This window comes from Theobroma cacao, chromosome 1, assembly GCF_053813885.1.
Source record: "Theobroma cacao isolate CCN51 chromosome 1, ASM5381388v1, whole genome shotgun sequence".
NCBI lineage: Eukaryota > Viridiplantae > Streptophyta > Magnoliopsida > Malvales > Malvaceae > Theobroma > Theobroma cacao.
The window spans coordinates 9,931,414-9,948,696 of record NC_142639.1 but is presented as its reverse complement, the minus strand read 5'-3'; the positions used below and the strand labels follow the sequence as shown (position 1 = coordinate 9,948,696).

The 17,283-nt window shown below is 34.5% G+C and overlaps 3 protein-coding genes across 4 annotated transcripts; 2 read left to right on the top strand and 1 right to left on the bottom strand.

The window, feature by feature from the left end:
- The first annotated feature begins 5,118 nt into the window (after positions 1 to 5,118).
- LOC18612168 (uncharacterized) lies at positions 5,119 to 11,803 on the top strand. Of its 2 annotated transcripts, XM_007048804.3 has the most exons (10): positions 5,119 to 5,479; positions 6,083 to 6,126; positions 6,226 to 6,343; positions 6,438 to 6,555; positions 6,890 to 7,554; positions 8,828 to 9,161; positions 9,242 to 9,494; positions 9,936 to 10,094; positions 10,664 to 11,101; positions 11,212 to 11,803. In XM_007048804.3, exons 1-10 carry the CDS (start codon positions 5,275 to 5,277, stop codon positions 11,497 to 11,499), a joined length of 2,622 nt encoding a protein of 873 aa, XP_007048866.3. In that variant the 5' UTR covers positions 5,119 to 5,274; the 3' UTR covers positions 11,500 to 11,803. The 2 variants fall into 2 exon arrangements, with proteins under 2 accessions (XP_007048866.3, XP_088661738.1); XM_088805612.1 differs by lacking the exons at positions 5,119 to 5,479; positions 6,083 to 6,126 and having other exon boundaries at positions 6,934 to 7,554.
- Positions 11,804 to 12,151: 348 nt separating this feature from the next.
- Positions 12,152 to 13,087, top strand: LOC18612167 (Putative AT-hook DNA-binding family protein). The gene has a single exon (XM_007048803.3). It carries the CDS (start codon positions 12,152 to 12,154, stop codon positions 12,923 to 12,925), a length of 774 nt encoding a protein of 257 aa, XP_007048865.1. The 3' UTR covers positions 12,926 to 13,087.
- An 89-nt stretch (positions 13,088 to 13,176) lies between these two features.
- On the bottom strand, positions 13,177 to 15,026 carry LOC18612166 (Pentatricopeptide repeat (PPR-like) superfamily protein). Its single transcript, XM_007048802.3, has one exon. The coding sequence runs from the start codon at positions 14,958 to 14,960 to the stop codon at positions 13,344 to 13,346; it is 1,617 nt and encodes a 538-aa protein (XP_007048864.3). The 5' UTR covers positions 14,961 to 15,026; the 3' UTR covers positions 13,177 to 13,343.
- Positions 15,027 to 17,283: the final 2,257 nt, after the last annotated feature.

Genomic DNA, 17,283 nt, shown 5'->3' with positions numbered 1-17,283 from the left:
AAGGACTAAGATTTATGATTCAAATTGCTCTCACCCTTAAACTTCCTCATTCATATATATATAGACGCAAAAGATAATGAAAATCAAACAGCAGAGTAGATTATAATAAAAGAATAGTAATTCGAACAAAGATAAAACAATAAATGAAAAATATTATTAAAATCTGAATAACATGGAAAAACCATTGCTCAATATAAATAATAGGATGATAAAAATGTGTTTCAACAACTGAGAATCATATGATCAGCAGAAACAACTTTACCTGAATCTCTTTTTCAATGAAGGGATCGCTTTTTCCTTGAGGAAACCTTCAACGAGGTAATAAAAGCATATGGAAGAACAGAGTAAAAAGTGAAGCAGCAAAATATTTATATATGAAACGGTGTTTGAAATGCACCGCTGGTGAGGGTGGTGAGTGGTTAGATTGGCCGCTTGGCTACCGTTTTTGGCTTCAGCTTTGAGTTACAAATAAGGCACATCTCCATGCATGATTGTTGCACTGTTCACCCTGCAATGACACGTGGAAATGTTTTGTATACATTTTGTTATTCCTTAAATAGGAAAAAAAGAAGAAGACTATTTCCTTAAAACAAATCTAATAAAAGTTCAACGCACAGTTACTTTCGAGAATGACTTGTTTGCAGAATTTGAAATTTTAATTTAGAATTTTATAAATTTGAAATTTGAAAATAAAAGACGATAGTTTAATATATAGTTCAATAATAAATATATATCAAATTTAAATTTAAATTTATAAAAAATAAAATAAAATTTATATTTTAATATTAAAGGTTCAAATTTGAAGAAAGATGAAGAAATTTATGACGTACAATATATATATATATATATATATATATATATGAAGCAAAATTGAGAAAGGAGGGGTGGGGAGAGATGGGATTAGATAAGCGCATAATCTACGAATTATTTTTAAAATATTTTTTAAGTAGATTCATGTGTTTTGATACGTAAAAGTTATAATGTCCATACGAATTTTAATATTGAGTACAATATTAGATTCGGTTCAATATTTATGTAATCTTTCTTTCAATTAATATATAATTTTATCTATTTATATAATTATATGTCAATAAATTTAGAATTGTGCCAGAATTTAACAAGTGATTACCGATCTCATAAGTTTTGCACAAAAATCAATTAAAAATAAAAGGAGACAGCTAACTATTTAGTAATAATGAAATTTATCATATAAGGGACGAATAACTAATATTAGTGTGGGGAGTGGACAGAAGGGTAGGTTGGACAAGTGGCGAGGTGGGATCGTGATTCGTTGTAAACTTTTCAAGGATAAAGTCGATAAATGGAGGAAAACAGCTCAAATGGAAAGGAAAGGAATGACAATGGAGCGAGAAGCTTAGATACTTTTCCATGAATGAGATTCTCTTATTTCAAAGGCATGAATGACTTGATGTGATACGTTATCCGTTATGATTATTTTATATTAATATATTATATTAAATGATATTTGGGTGTGATGATATAAGTTTATAACATTTTTATTTTTCATGTTAATAGCGTATCAATGTTAAATTAATATAAAATAATAAATAGTATTTTAATTATTAATTATAATAATTTGTTTAATTTAAAATAAAAATATAAAAACTTTATTAAACGTAATAAAAATTAAATATTTATTTAATTTTTTAAAATAATTTAGAGATTTTTTTTAACATTATGCATATAGATTTTGATACTTAACGAAAGTATAATATAAATGTTATTGGTTGTAAAAAAAAAAAAAAGTTGCACCCATTTGCCCAGATGGTGTTTCACATTTAATCTGGTATTTGCCCAGGTGAGACGCAGTAGTTGTCTAACTGTGAGCCAACAGAGAAACACTTGTACGTGCCGTGGTGAAACTCTGCTTAAATATATTGCTTAGGTCACCCAAGCATTGTCATTGGTAATTTCTCAAATCATTTTTAACATTTTTTTTTGAATTTTTAAGATTTCCAACAATTAAAGTGCATTATTCAAGCGATACTAGGTATTATAAATGTTAATAAAATTTATCTAATATGTAAATAATAATTTTAATTATATTAAATAATTTTCATTAAATATTTTTTTAATTTAAGAATGTTAAATCATTTAAAGATTAAAAATTACAATAATTTCAATTATTTATATTTCAAACTTTATACGTTAGAAACATTTGTGTTTATATTAATAATATTAAATAATTTATAGCTTAACATTATAAAATTTTAATTATTTAATACGTCAAAATTTATACTTGATGTTAAAAATTTATATTTTAGAAACTTTTGTATTTTATAAATAATTATTATATAAAAAACTAAAAAATAAGTGTTCACATGCAACACAATTGATAACAGATACTAATTAAACAAAATCATTACAATTTGGAAAGGATATTTACATATTAACAAAATAATATTGATTATAGTTTTAACTTTTCATATCACTTTTTCTCACAATTTTGAACTGAGTACTGTATTACTCTTAAAACAGTAATATAATCATTCTTGGTGATTTAAGATTACCACCATATAAGATTGTGAGTTCTTAGTGGACGTAGTGATTTAATTATTGAATATATAAAACATCAAAAATTTCGAGAGTGATTATTTTATACCTAGTGGTAGATAGGTTATAGTAATAAGTTAATTCGATTTTGGATATTTCATAACCAGGGACGGAGGGTAAGTAAGAGATGAGAGGTCGTGACCCTTCAAAATTTTCAAAATATTTTATTCACTATATATTTTGTTTAATCAAGTGTGAAAAAAAATATATATATATATTGGAGTCATGACCCCCCAAATAATTATTATATATAATTTAATTCCTTTCAAAATAATTTGTTATTTAAGTCTTATTTAACTTTATCTTAATTTTTAGGTTTTTCTGCACTTCTTTCTATCACTTCTTTTTCTTTTTTGTCTTTTTATTTATCTTTTTGAAAAACATTCAATAAAATTTCATTAATTAATGGATATGTACAAAAGCTACCTCATTTTGGTAGTATTGCAGCAAAAACATATAACACATGTCATTAATATGAGATAGATTGCATATAATGAAACAAAACACACTTAAAGCCTAACAGTCTACCAATAGGAACAACCAAATTTCAGAGCCATTTCCTTTTGAAACACATAACTCCTAAACAATCTCTATACAAAGCTCTCTAGTTTACAAAAAATCTCAACAAGTATTGGATGTTATCCTTATTGGACAAACCTCACTCTAACTATACATCAATACCTAAAAAAAATCAATTCATTTCTTTAGTCTTGATTTACCGACTAGCACAGAAAATCTCTATCAATTTTCAAACCAACAATATAATGTATAAATACGAGTCTTGATGAGTTACACATGTTATAAAGCTGGAGTTCGCAAGTATTGCTTTTTTTTTTTTTGCTTGACTCTCTTCTTTATAATTCATTACTGAAACACATTTCATTCAAACATCGAAAATAACTTTCTTATAAAATTATTATAAATCTTTTTCCTTCTTATTCTTTTTAATTTACCTATTATATAAAATTATTATATATTATAAATGTTTTGCTTGTTGGTTAAGTTTAATATTTTAATTTAAAAATTTTTTAAACTTTATTTCTCTTCGTGCTTTCAACAAAATTGGCTAACTCTACCCCTACTCGTAACTGAATTAACCAAACTTATTTTTTAAACTAATCAAAACTGAACCAAACTACAATAATAATTGAAAAATTGAAAATTAAAGTAGTTCAATTAGTTTGATTCGATTTCTGAAAGTTTGATTCGATTTCTGAAAACCGAATTAGGAAAAGATAGTTTCAAATAATTACAGCATTTTGTTTTGCTAGTTTCAACAGGAGGGGAATTGATGCAAGTGCAAGTTGCACACTCCTTAAAAACCTTTTCAACCAAAGGTATACAAAAACTAAAACCCTATTTCCCAAGCTTGTAGTGAGAGGAGGAATTAATTTATCATCTTCTAAACCTTGTCTTGTTAAGGGAGAAAGGTAAAATGATGTGAGAAGGGTGAAGGCACAATGATGAGCTGATGCGAAAAGGGAGAAACTAGAAAATGAATTAAGAGGACTGTGAGTTTGTAATTGTGAGAGTAAAGACGAAAGAGGAGAGAATATGAGGAGTAGAGGACAGTAAAGCCAGTAGGCAGAGAAACTAAAAAAAAAAAAAGGTTTAGGGAGTTATTTCCCTTAAGAAAACTCTAAATTATCCTTATATTTAAATTCAGTTAATTCGGTTAGAAATTTTCTTAATCCAAATTGAACCAATTGAACCACAATAACCAAACCCTAATATCTAAATTAATTGGACAACCAAACTAACCAAATCAAAAAATATGTTTCATGAATTTCGTGGAAATAGGAGTAGTATACAAGTTTTTGTCTATATTACTTTTTGATGGAGAGAATATTTAGAAGAAAGAGTTTCAACTTGGAGTGGAACTTTCAATCTCAAGGGGTCAATGTCCCTTCAACCGGGAGAACTAAAGAATCAAATACAAATTTCAATTTTTTTTTAAAGAAAAATCACTATTTTTTCAATATTTTTCTGTGCCTGATTTTTTTTTTTTGGTGTTTGTAACCCTAAATTGAGATGACTAATATCATCAAAGCTTTTTTTTGGATAGTAAATTTTAAAAAAAATTTGTGAAGTAATTATAAGGGATTGGCAAAATTAAATAAAAATTTTCCGAAATCACACTTTCCATATCCAACACGACACACTCTTAGGGAAAAAATAAATAAATATAAATAAAAATTAAAAAAAAATCAAAACGGCAACATTTTTGGCAAAATGGCCACAGTTAAGTAAGGGCTTTTTAATCTCCCCACACCCGCCAACCCCTCCGCAGTCCCTGACCCTCCATTAAATATCATCAAACATCTAATTAAGGGACCTACAGCTTAATTGCAAGATGATCTTATCTAAAATGGACGGTGATAAAGCAGGTCGTGAGGGAAATAGGTAACAGGTATGTGAAAGTAAGATGAGAATTTAATACCACTGGAGGATTTTTATTCTGATTTTTATTTTACTAGGCACTCAAAATCAGTCTACAAAGGAAAGAAAAACCCCCCCAAATAATAATAATAAATAAATAAAAAAGAAAACTGCAAATTTCCCTCATTATATAAACATAACCAAATCTCCCACAACCAAAAACAAAAAGAAAAAAAAGAAGAGAGAAAAGGTGAGAATTCTTTTTTTCCTTTTTGTTTGTTTGTTTGGTTGATCTGATTAGCCGTAGATAGAGAAGGAGTGATGGGGAGTGATAGCAAGAGCAATGGTAGTGATGGCGGCGGCGGCGGTGGCGGTGGCGGAGGACAGATACCGGCTTCGGTAAAGAAAGTGGTGCAGGACCTCAAAGAGGTAGTTGGTAATAACTGTACGGACTCGGAGATCTACGCCGTCCTTAGAGACTGTAATATGGACCCTAACGAAGCCGTTCAACGCCTCCTCTCTCAAGGTTTTTCCCTCCTTTTACTTTTTCTCTTCTTATCTTTAATAATAATAAGAATATCTGTTTTCTCGGTGCTTGCTTTTGTGTTTGGTTACTCAGAAAACTGAAAAGAAATATAATGTAATAGGTTATTGCTTTTATTTTTTAAAAATAGAATGTTTTGTTATATTTATGTGGCAAAAGAATGCTTTTTCTTTTTAACAATTTGTTAGAATTTTTAGAAGTTATGAATTGAGTTGTTTTTTCGTTTCTTTTCCTTTCTCAATGCCTGCGTTTTTCTCCCAATATTTGTCTGTTTTAATTTTCTTTTTCAAATAATAGTTGATAACTTCTTGCTGTTTTAAGTTCTTTGACTGAAAAAGCTTCAAACTTTCAAAAAGAAAAATAGTTGTTCTTTGATGGCTGGAGATTTATTTATCCATTTATTTATATTTCTTGTGCATGATTCTTTCTAAGCAGCCAAATAACTGAAATTGATGTAATCTTATTCTATGCTTTTTCAACTATAATAGAAGAACAATGTCAAGTAAGCCTTTGACAATTTTTGGTGCTCTATTTAAATTTAAGGGATATTTAGTAAATTAATAATTATTTTTTTCAATTTTGTAGATACTTTTCATAAGGTGAAAAGCAGACGTGAAAGAAGAAAGGAGGTATTTCTTTTTTTTTTTTTATAATGATGTGCTCAGCCTTTTTCTCATCTTTTCCTTTTTGTTTTTAAATTCAATTTTGCTTATCTCTTGACATGTCAGATGAAAGAGACACAAGAACTAAAAAATCGAGCAAACAATGGGACTTCTAATCGTGGTGTTAGAGGTGGTAGTGAACATTCTTTTGGGTGGAGTGGATCAACTAAAATCAGCTCCAATGGTATGTTAAATAGAGTATGTATGCGTTGGTGATACTAGTGTAAAACTTTTTTTTTCTTGTTTTCTTCATATGGAAAATCTGTTCCCTGTTGCAGAACTTGGTAAAGCTGCATCCAGGAAAGAGAACGCTTCTGTTGCTTCTATTCCCTATTCAGCTTCTTCTACAATATGTGCAACGGGACAAACTTTGAATGAGCAGCCTTGCCCTCAAAGGTCGGATCTATGATGAAGAAAAATTGTTGCTTTTTCTATCATTTGTACTTCTCTGATTCTTAATTTTTTTTCTTTTTTAATGAATATAAATTGGTCCAGCTTATTGATAGTGTTATGTGCACAACTTTTTCAATTCCTTTCATCATATTTGTTTTTTGATGTGTGCTTGGCACTCATTTGTAGAATGCATGATACTCTGTTAGATTGCTTTTCTTCTTTTTCTGTTAATGCCTCTTTTTAAAACCAAAGGGTGCCATAATATGTGTACCTTGTTTAGTTTGCTGCTTGATGAAATTTTTATTCATCACTTTGAGCATCTTTAATTCTTCTGCAGCAATTCTTTTAATGCTGATAATAGAAGACAATCAATGGGAACAGGTGACATGATTGATTCATCTTTGCAACCGTCTCTCGGATCACAACCTACTAGGGTGGGGGCCACCTTAGGACATGTTACTATGGCTGATATTGTAAGAATGGGTCGGCCACAGAGCAAAGGCTCACAAATGCCATGTGAAACATCTTTTATCCCCCAAGATGCGGTTCTACCAAACTCAGCCATCTACCACATGAAGCCTTCCGATGCTACTTCACCTTCACAACCAGGAACACACCAAGATTTGCAGTCTTCAGATTTGGATATGACTTTTGAATCTGGAAAGAAATCTAGGCAGCATGATTTTGATAATGAATGGCCCGTGGTTGAACCAATAACAGCTTCTAGTGATATTGGTTCTACTATGTACTCAAATCAATCTTACTTATATAGTAACAGAGCTAATTTGTCTAATAACTGCTGGTCAGACAATATTCTAGTAACAGAGAGTGATGCTGCCAGGGAGAATCTTAGTTCTGATCAGACCAGCTCTGCTCAAGCATCTAGTAAACAAATATTTATGAATGGTTCTGAAGGAACACCTAAACATGATGATGACCTGTCTAAGAATAAGAATTCAAGTTCACCTGATTCTTATCGGCAAATCCATGAGCACCAGGAAGGTAAATTCTCATGTTCTAAGTTTGACTTTGTAGGACTTTCTATTTTCTTATTTGATTTTTAATTAAACCAATGACAGATTTTTGTAATATAAATTGCATGGGGCGCTATATAATAATCATGGATTCTGCTGATGCATATTTTGTACTTTGATGATTAATAGCTATTTAAAATGTCTATTGCAGTCTCAGTTAAAGTAAAGAATTTGGATCTCTTTACAAATTTCTCCAAGAGTTTCTTTTGCTTTGCATTGCAACAGTTATTATATATGCTATCATTTTATTCTCCATTTTTAGAATGTTCTATAGGTCCATTTTTAAATTTTTACTGCCTAGTAGAACATTGGTTGCATTCCCTCTGTCTCAAATTGAATATCCTCTTTTCCAATGGCAAAAAGTTTTAGGAATGGGTATATTTGTCCCTTTCTTTATACCTTTAACCCTTCAAGTATAATAAAAGTTAGAGGGGTCCACTTAAAGTTAGTGTATTAATGAAGGGTAACATTGGAGTCTTTTGTTTTCCAATGTGGAGATTATTTTGAGACAACCCAAAAAGGAAAGGTGGACATTCAATTTGAGATGGAGTATTTTTGTTGCTTTTTTTGGGAAAATGCTGAAATTTAGTTCTTTCTGATTAAAAGTAAGGAAGTTCGTTCAGACCAAAAAATGATTTTATAAAGTTATATGCTGTTTGATTTAAACTAACATTATGGCCCTTAGCCTGTAAATCCGTATGTAGAATGTATGCGCTTGTTATAGATACAGGACAAAGGAAGTAATAGATTGTTAAGTACTTAAGTTACGTTTGTCTTTCATCCTTTGTACAAAAAAACCTACAACAGTAAACAGTTTGCTGTTTTAATTTTATCATGTGTCTCTGATTTTGAAAGTACAGAAAAAGGGTTGTGCAGAGATGGTAAAAGAAGCTCCTATTATTCTTTGTGTCTTATATCCAGAAACCCAAAACTGGTATCGATAGTAGAACATTTCAAACTTGTTTATTCTGTTCTTCTTTGGGTGTGTTATTTGATTGGTTGATTGAGAAGTGGCCAAGGGAATTATAGCTCTTTTATATGTAGCTGTAGACTTTAAATTTCTCTAGCCTGAGAAATATAATTGCTTTTGAAAGTTGCTGCAGTCAGTGCAATTTAGGTGCACGAAACGCTTATGGATGGTTGATTATACCATGTTTGTTCTATTCATGCTATGCAGCAAGAAATTAAAGTTGAATATGTGTCGTGGTCTTTATATTTCATCCTTTGGTTTCCAATCTCAGGAATAGGTAGAGATTCTCATATATCTGTTCCAAATCCTACATCTTTGTCTGATGATGCCATCAAAGCTGCAGCATCAGCTGCAGTGAACTTACAACAACTAAGTTTAGGGAAGGAGCAACCAGCAGCAACTCCAACAGAGGAGAACTGTGGACTGGTGCTTCCAAATGATTTGCAAGTCTTTTCTGCTGACTGCTCGCATTTGAGCTTTGGTACCTACAAATCCGGCAAGAGTACAGCATTGTCCCAGCCACAAGCATCCAGTTCCTTGACAAAAGACTTGGAAGGGACCTTTACAGCTCCAAATGGTCCATCCTCTGTGCATTTAACCTCTAGGTATCCAGCTCTTTGCTTAGTTCCAGTTTTGGCCTCCTTGTTCATGGTAGTTCATGATATATGGATGTCTTTCTTTGCAGGGACACAGTAAATCTTGATGAAGAGCAGCTTGAATTTGCTTTTGATAATCATAGAGCAGCTGCAGCAGCCAAATCTTCACTAGCAGAGCTCAGGAAACTAGATATTCCTGATGCAGCAGCCCATGGGAATGATTTTGTCTTCCATTCATCTATACCTGGTTCTAGTTTCAAGAACATCCAACAATTAAGTTCTGCATTTCCTTCTGTGAATGCCCCAACTGCTAGGAATGTTTCTTCTTTGCCAAGTGAAGTGGTAAACAGCTTTTTCCATCTCGTTGCATTTATCACATGCGGGCAGCTCCTTCTCTGACTTTGCTGCTATGATAATTGTGGCCTTTGATGAAAAAAGGATATGTAATATTTGCTAGTGCATGCTGTTATACAAAATAGCTTTTAGTAGTAGTCCATGAAGATGTAAAACTTGAGAGCTATTTTCTTTGTTGCATTAAAATGTTTGGAATACCTAATAATTCATTGTCATCAGCTACCTTGCTTAATTAATATCGAGCACCTGGTTAATGCTCAATATGTCTTTGTCTTTAATGGCTACTTCATTCCTACAATAGCTTTTTACCCCTTGGTGTTTGTGTATGAAATATGGTTCTTGAACTTGTTTTTGCAATCACTTGTTGATTTATTTCTGATTTCAGTTTGTCTTGAACTTTGTACTGATATTGTGAATTTTGGGTACCAGCAATCATATTCGAACTCTATACCTAGCGAGTTATCGGCAGCGAGTATTCAGTCTTTAAAAGCAAGAGATTCTGCAGCATACCTTGCATCACAGTCAATTTCATCAAGATACTGCGCTTCTACATCATCAATGAAGAACCCAACTATATCCATGTCTGAGGTATGAAATCAATAATCTATTCCCCTGGGTGGCTCAAAAATTTTCAAGTTAGGTAAAATAGATTTTGGCAGTAACCATTGTAAAAAGGGCTTATCCTAGATTCTTACCTTTTTGTAGCTTGTTTAAGTGGGTAGATGAAAGTTATTGGCTTTTATCTTGTTGTAGGGAAAGTACTAAATCTGAATACTATGACTACAGCCATACAATGTTGGAATATTCCCGCCCTAGATTTTGCTCTGTTGAGCTGATTTACTTAAATGTAGGGAGAGGTATTGACTTAAAATCTTACAAATGAAGATCTTTAGACCTCTTATTGATCATATTATTTTTTTGCATGATTTGCTGGATCTTTTAATGTAAATCGGTGTTAAGTTTTGGATGAATTAGTGGCTGTCTTTTTTATTATTAGAAAGCCAATACATATCAAATTAATTTTGAATTGTGTGATGTTATTATGTCAATGTGTGGTGAATCTGGCATTACATTCCTGTTAAACTAGGATTTGAATGCCCTGTGCTACTTAAATGGACTTAAGAAATTTAATTATTTTAACTGGTCTGTTAATTCAGGTTTTAAATTCTGGAGCCTTGTCTGTTTCCCACCCATCCTTGCTGGCCCAGCATGGTGCCAACCTTGCTACTGGACCTGTACTAAAGGAGCATTTGTCAGCACATTCTTATTCTCAAACTGGCTACCCAGCCATACCTCAAAGCCATACATATTCACCATATGCTTTGCAACATGCATATCCAAATGGCAATGTGTTCCATGAATCTTTCTCAGGGATGAAGTACAATCTCCCACAGTACAGAAGTAATAGTATGAGCAGCTTGCCTTTGTCGGGTTCTTACACATCTGGTTATGAAAGTTTAGGGAATTCTACTGATATTCCTGGAAGTTTTCTTCACAATCTATCTGCTGGTCCAGCAGGCAGCAAAGTTGGCTATGATGACTTTTTACGCTCTCAGTACAGGGATGGAGGAGCTAATTTTAACTTACTTCAACAGGTAATAACAATAAGCATATTTGATGATATGATGCGTGGAATTTAATGCTTATTGCATGGACAATATAACTGTTTTCATTCTCAACTTTTATATCTTCTATGTGTTACCAGAATGATGGCTCTGCTGTATGGGATTATGTACATGGTTCAAGAACTACATCAACTATTCCACATAGTGCTTATTACAGTTTACAAGGACAGAATCACCAACTTGCTGGATATCATCAGGGCCAGCGACATTCACAGCTTCACGGATTTTTGGGGTATCCTGGCGTTTATAATTCTCAAGCAGGGATCACAAGAGAACAGCAGCAGCAAAATCTTGGTGATGTGATTTTAAATGGTTCTCAAGGCCCATCATCTAAGCAACTACCCCAAAATTGGCAGCGCAGGTACTAACGTCGTTTTATTTTTCTTTTTTGTTTTGCCTTGTTAGCAAGGCATTATAAGAGCGGCTGAGTAGGATGATAGTACAGTTTAATCAAAGATTTCAGTGTTTTTTTTATTCTTTTTTCTTTTTCGAGTGTTTTGGCGATGTCCAACTGTACATACTTAAAGGCGAAGTTGACTGGCAATGCGCTCTGCCTCAACAATGTATTCTATCTAATTTCGTGTTGGGGTATGATTGCTGTGCTTAGCAAGCTAGTGTGCTGATGTGATGTGTTTTTTTGATTGGCCGATTCATATATAGGTCCTTTTTTTACGAATGATCTTCTATTGGCAGCTCATGGATTAGTTATTTGATTTGATTAGTTACATTTGTTCCCTTTTACATCGAAGGTGTTTTAATAGTATTTATTTTTGCGCAAGCAGAAGTTTTGATGTGGGTATCTGTTGGGAAAGGCAATTAACATGAGGGAAGGGTCAGTTGGGGGTAGGCACTTGGAATACATGTAACTACTGTTAATTACAAGGTTGGTATCACTTAACCATCTCCTAACCTTCAATCATTCTTTCGGGTTCTCACAATAAAATTATTGATTGAAACCCACTACTTAAACGGACATTCGGGCACCAGTTTCTTCAAATCTCTATTGGATTAGGATTTTTAATGGGGGAAGGCACGGATTTGAGAGTAACCATGGATCAAAACCAAGAACAAGACAAGGGGAATCTCCATAGACCAGGCATTGATGCGATACTAATGGCCCCCAAAATCACCAAGGCAGTGACCCCAGTCTCTGCTGCTGAGGGTGAGAACATTAGGCGGCCTCGAGGGAGGCCAGCAGGCTCCAAAAACAAGCCGAAGCCACCCATTATCATTACTCGTGACAGTGCTAATGCGCTAAGAGCCCATGCACTGGAGGTGAGCTCAGGTTGTGATGTAAATGAGAGTTTAGCTAATTTTGCGAGGAGAAAGCAGCGTGGCATTTGCGTACTTAGCGGGAGCGGCTGTGTAACCAATGTTACACTCAGGCAACCGGCCTCCTCCGGTGCTATTGTTACTCTACATGGCCGGTATGAGATTCTCTCCTTGCTTGGATCAATCCTGCCCCCTCCAGCCCCACCCGGGATTACAGGGCTTACCATTTACCTGGCTGGAGCTCAGGGGCAGGTCGTGGGTGGAGGAGTAGTGGGTGCACTCATTGCTTCCGGTCCTGTTTTGGTCATGGCTGCATCCTTCATGAATGCCACCTTTGATCGTCTACCATTGGATGATGATGAAGTTGCAGCTGCTATGCCGAATCAATATCACCAGAATGCTCGGCACCATCACCTGGACATTTCTGATTTGTATGGGATGCCACAGAACTTGATCACCAATGGCACCATGCCTCCTGAGATATACTCTTGGGCACCGGGGCGAAACATGTCAAAAGCCTAACCTAACCTGATTAACAAGCAATTCTTTGGAGATTCTCACATCCTCCAAATATCATTATTTTAGTGTTACCATTTTATTAAGCTTTTCTACTTGCAGTATCTTCACATCCTCGGTAGCTGATCCATATGGAATCAGTGCTTCTTTTTCCTGTAGCGTCCATCAGCCAAGTACATCTTATTTCAGTGAAATAGTGTGACTTTAAATACATTGGATCCATAGTTACCGTGCAGTGCACATAAATACCAGTGGACTTAAGATAAATGCACAAACTATATTATTTCTATTTGTTTATCACAAATATAAACACAATCCCAAGAGAAAGATCATCAAACGGTGGGAACAATATGCATAAAAGGGCTCACTTTTGACAGGAATCAGCAATTTGTAATCCACAATATGGCGGCCAACAATGTAAGGCCTAGTTCCAAGTTTCCTTCAATTGTAACATGAGTTTCAACTCATTCAGTACAGAGTATATCTCCTTTGCTTGAGGGTGCAGCCTTCCACCAGATACAAACTCATGAACAACATCATTTACTTCAATCAGACTACACCCTGGTTCTTTCTGTAATTGCTTCTCTTTCATTGAAAGCCTTTGCTTGATTGCTTCCTCAAATTGCCTAGTTGCAGCATAAACGTTAGACATAAGTACATATCCAGAGCGTTCAGCTGGATCAAGTTCAATAACAAGCTTTGCTGCCCTTTTTGCCATCCCAACATTTCCATGCTTCCTGCAAGCTGAGAGCAAAGACCCCCATATAATGGCATCTTCATTAACGGGCATACTTCTTATCAGCTGTTCTGCCTCTTCAAGGAGTCCAGCATTACCTAGAACATCAACCATGCAACTATAGTGCTTAATGGTTGGTTTGATTTTGTATTTCTCCGTCATCAATGAGAAATAATATTTTGCTTTATCCACCATGCCTGCACTATTACAGGCCATTAGGACACCAATGAAAGTGACATGGTCTGGTTTAAGACTCAAAGACTCTAGCTTAGAAAACAATTGACGTGCTTCGTTTTCACATCCATTGGTAGCTAGGCCTAAGATCATTGAGTTCCAACACGATAACCCTTCCTTGGGAGATGTTGTAAAAACTTGTAGAGCCTTCTCAGCATTGCCACACTTGCAATACATGTCTATGATTGCAGTAACCACAATGCCATTCAACTCAAAATTTTGCTTTAGTATATAATCATGAATCCATTTTCCTTGTGTAATTGCTCCCAAGCAAGCACAAGCATTTAGCAAGCTGACCATTGTAAATTCACTAGGCCGAATATGCTCTTCTTGCATTTCTTGAAAAAGCTCCAATGCTTCCAAAAACCTACCATTCCTAACATAGCCACTAATCATTGAATTCCATGAAACAGTGTTTCTTGACACCATTTTATTAAACAGTCTTCTAGACTCATCAACCTCTCCGCATTTAGCAAGCCCTATAATCATGGAATTCCATGCAACAATGTCAAGTTCCATATGTTCTTCATCAAACATTCGCCAAGCTTCACTCAGAAGACCACAATTCGCATACATATAAATGATAGTGTTTCGTATAAATTGATCATAATCAAGACCCAGCTTTATAACTCTGCCATGAAGCTGTCTTCCGTCACACGCAAGACCAAGTTGAGCATAGGCCTTAAAGACTGAAGGATAGGTCAGCCTTTCTGGTTGTATAGAGGAACCCACTAACATGTCAATGAAAAGAGAGATTGCAATTTGCGGATTAGAGCTTTGAGAGAAGCCTCTAATGATAGTATTCCAAGTGAAGAGATTTGGGTTTTTGATTTGTGTAAAAACCAAGTAAGCATAGTTCATGTCACCTGCGGGAGATACACAGAAGGCCAGGACACGGCTAGCTGCTATGATGTCATTGACTAGGCGAGTTTTGATGAGTTGGGCATGAAGCTTTTTGAGGTCTTTCATGGAAGTGCAGTTGTTTTCCAGCAGGGAGAGGTATGGCTGATCTGATATAAATTTGGTTATGGAAGCTGGAGACGGTGTTAGGGAGCAAAAACATTGGACCATCACTTCCTATGCTTCTGGTTTCTTTTATTACGCTATCCACTTCTGGCAGAGAGGGTTAGCAGTGGAGGTGACTTGGCCAGTTTATTTTACATAAATTTTATCATTAAATATGCTGCATTGGTTGATTGGGCTTGGGTTAGAACAATGTAAGCCCAAAATCCAACCTCAAACAAAATTAGATGAAGTGAAAACTGGAGAAGGCATAGCAGAGTGTTGAAGTTGAAGGAAGGAGTAAAAACTAAAAAGGCAAAAATGAGAGTGACAAGTTAGGGCAACAGCTGTCTTTTGTTTGCCTGTTTGTTGTCTTGTTGTCTTCAAGTGGATAAAACGGCCGGATTTTTGGGCTTTACTTTGCTCAATCTTGACTTGCACTTGGAAATTTGTAGATTGTCTGTCTGGTTTTTTTAGATATCCTAAGAGACTTACTTACCCCAATAAAGCCATATGGCTCTTCCCAACTAATTTGAGAGACTTGCTCCTTTTCAGAATTAGGAACATTCACATTTTGAATACCCACATTATCACAATATCACGTGAAGCTTGACATACCGAGGCTTCAGGCCAATCAACCAAATTGGGAGATAAAGAAAGTTATAACCTCTTAAACACCTTGGATTCCCTCAGCATGCTCCCCTCCTTGCTTTGGGATATAAATTTTTATTGGAATCTTGGTTTATTGCAATTGGCAAAGAAAATTCAAATTCAAATAACGGTAAGTAAGACTTTTTGTTCCTCTTATATCAACCAAACCAAGAATCTTTTCCTTTGTTTCTTTTTTTTTTCCTTCTAGCCCATTCCTACTAAAGCCTAACTGATAGTAGCTATGGAATTCAATATATTCAAAAGAAAATCCATAGCCCTCAACAAATGCTTAATTTAATCCCATTTCTGACTCATGTCTAACAAAGTTAAGGCAATTCTGAGATGATGGACCAAAGATTCCAAGATCTGTCCACATAAAAAGTGTATTTTGAGATGGGTATTAGGCAATAATTAACATAACCACAATTATAGGTCTTGGCAAATTTTAATAATTTGTTGTCTCCATCAAACACATTCTTCATTTTCTTTTTTCTTTTTAACAATTAAGAAGTGGCTTTATTTGAGGTTCAAAACAAAGGGATCTATGAATTAGTAGTTTTTATTTTAAATACATAGGGTATCCAATTGGTCAAAAGTGCATTCCCATGGATGGGATTTTGGACGGTCCACTTTGAGAAGAACCATTCTCACCAATCTTGTTGCTTCATTAACCCATGGTCCCTCCTCCATTAATCCCTACTCTACATATGTTAATCATATATCAAAGGCTACTTCACATTACCTTTTGGTAAGTAGTAGAGGCAATTAAAAGCTAGAAAATATTAGAGGCCATAGTTTAATGTTTTTGATACTACTCTCATTCTAACTTGGAGAAATGCTATGGTGTAAGTGGTTGGTTCAGTGGATCAACCCATCAGAACCCCCATGCCTTGGCACAGGTCCTGTGGTTAACTCCCACCACCATTGCTCTTACTCAAGCTCACCAAGGTTTTATTCTTATAAACTTTTTTCTCATGTTTAATTTTCCATCAAATTCATTGTCATTAAATGTTTCACAAGTTATGATTGGTCAGTCCGTGGAAAACGTTTTTGGCCGGTCTAAATGGGACCTCCATTCAAAGTTAAACTGCTGTCATAATAATCCCTCCCTCCCCTGTTTGATAAGCAGAAGTTAACTGAAAGCTTGTTACTGGTGTTGATTACTAAAGAATGTTTGAATTTTTTTTTTTTTGTTCAGGATAAACATGGGAAAGCAGCTAAAGTTGGCTTGACCTTATGTTCACCACGCTTCTCAACATATGGAATCATTATCTGCGCTCAACATGGTGAAGTTAGAAAAACAAAACACATGACAGGATATTGTCACCAAAAAGAGTAAGAAGAATAAAGTATATTAAAAAGAGACAAATCTGCTTATGCAGTTGGAAGTCACACTCACACAACAACCCAACCAGAAAGACTTCCCCAAAACTCAATCCCCAAACCACAAACACAAGAAAAGGAAGGGAAACAGACAGGGAAAGAGAACTTGATTTTCCTTTTTAGTAGTTTGGGCACATCTTAATCTCATATGGGGAGGCTTGAGCAAACCCTTTCTTTCCCTTTTTCCCTTTTTCTTTCTTTTGGCTCTGGTTTCAGGTGGCAGCTCGACTGAGCATTCAAGCTGACTCCTAATTTGGAAGAATTTGAAACACATGACTTCAATTTATTCTGATCCAAGATCATAGATTTGCTGTTTAATACCCATTTTTCAATAATCAAAGGCAAGTTTGTTCAAATG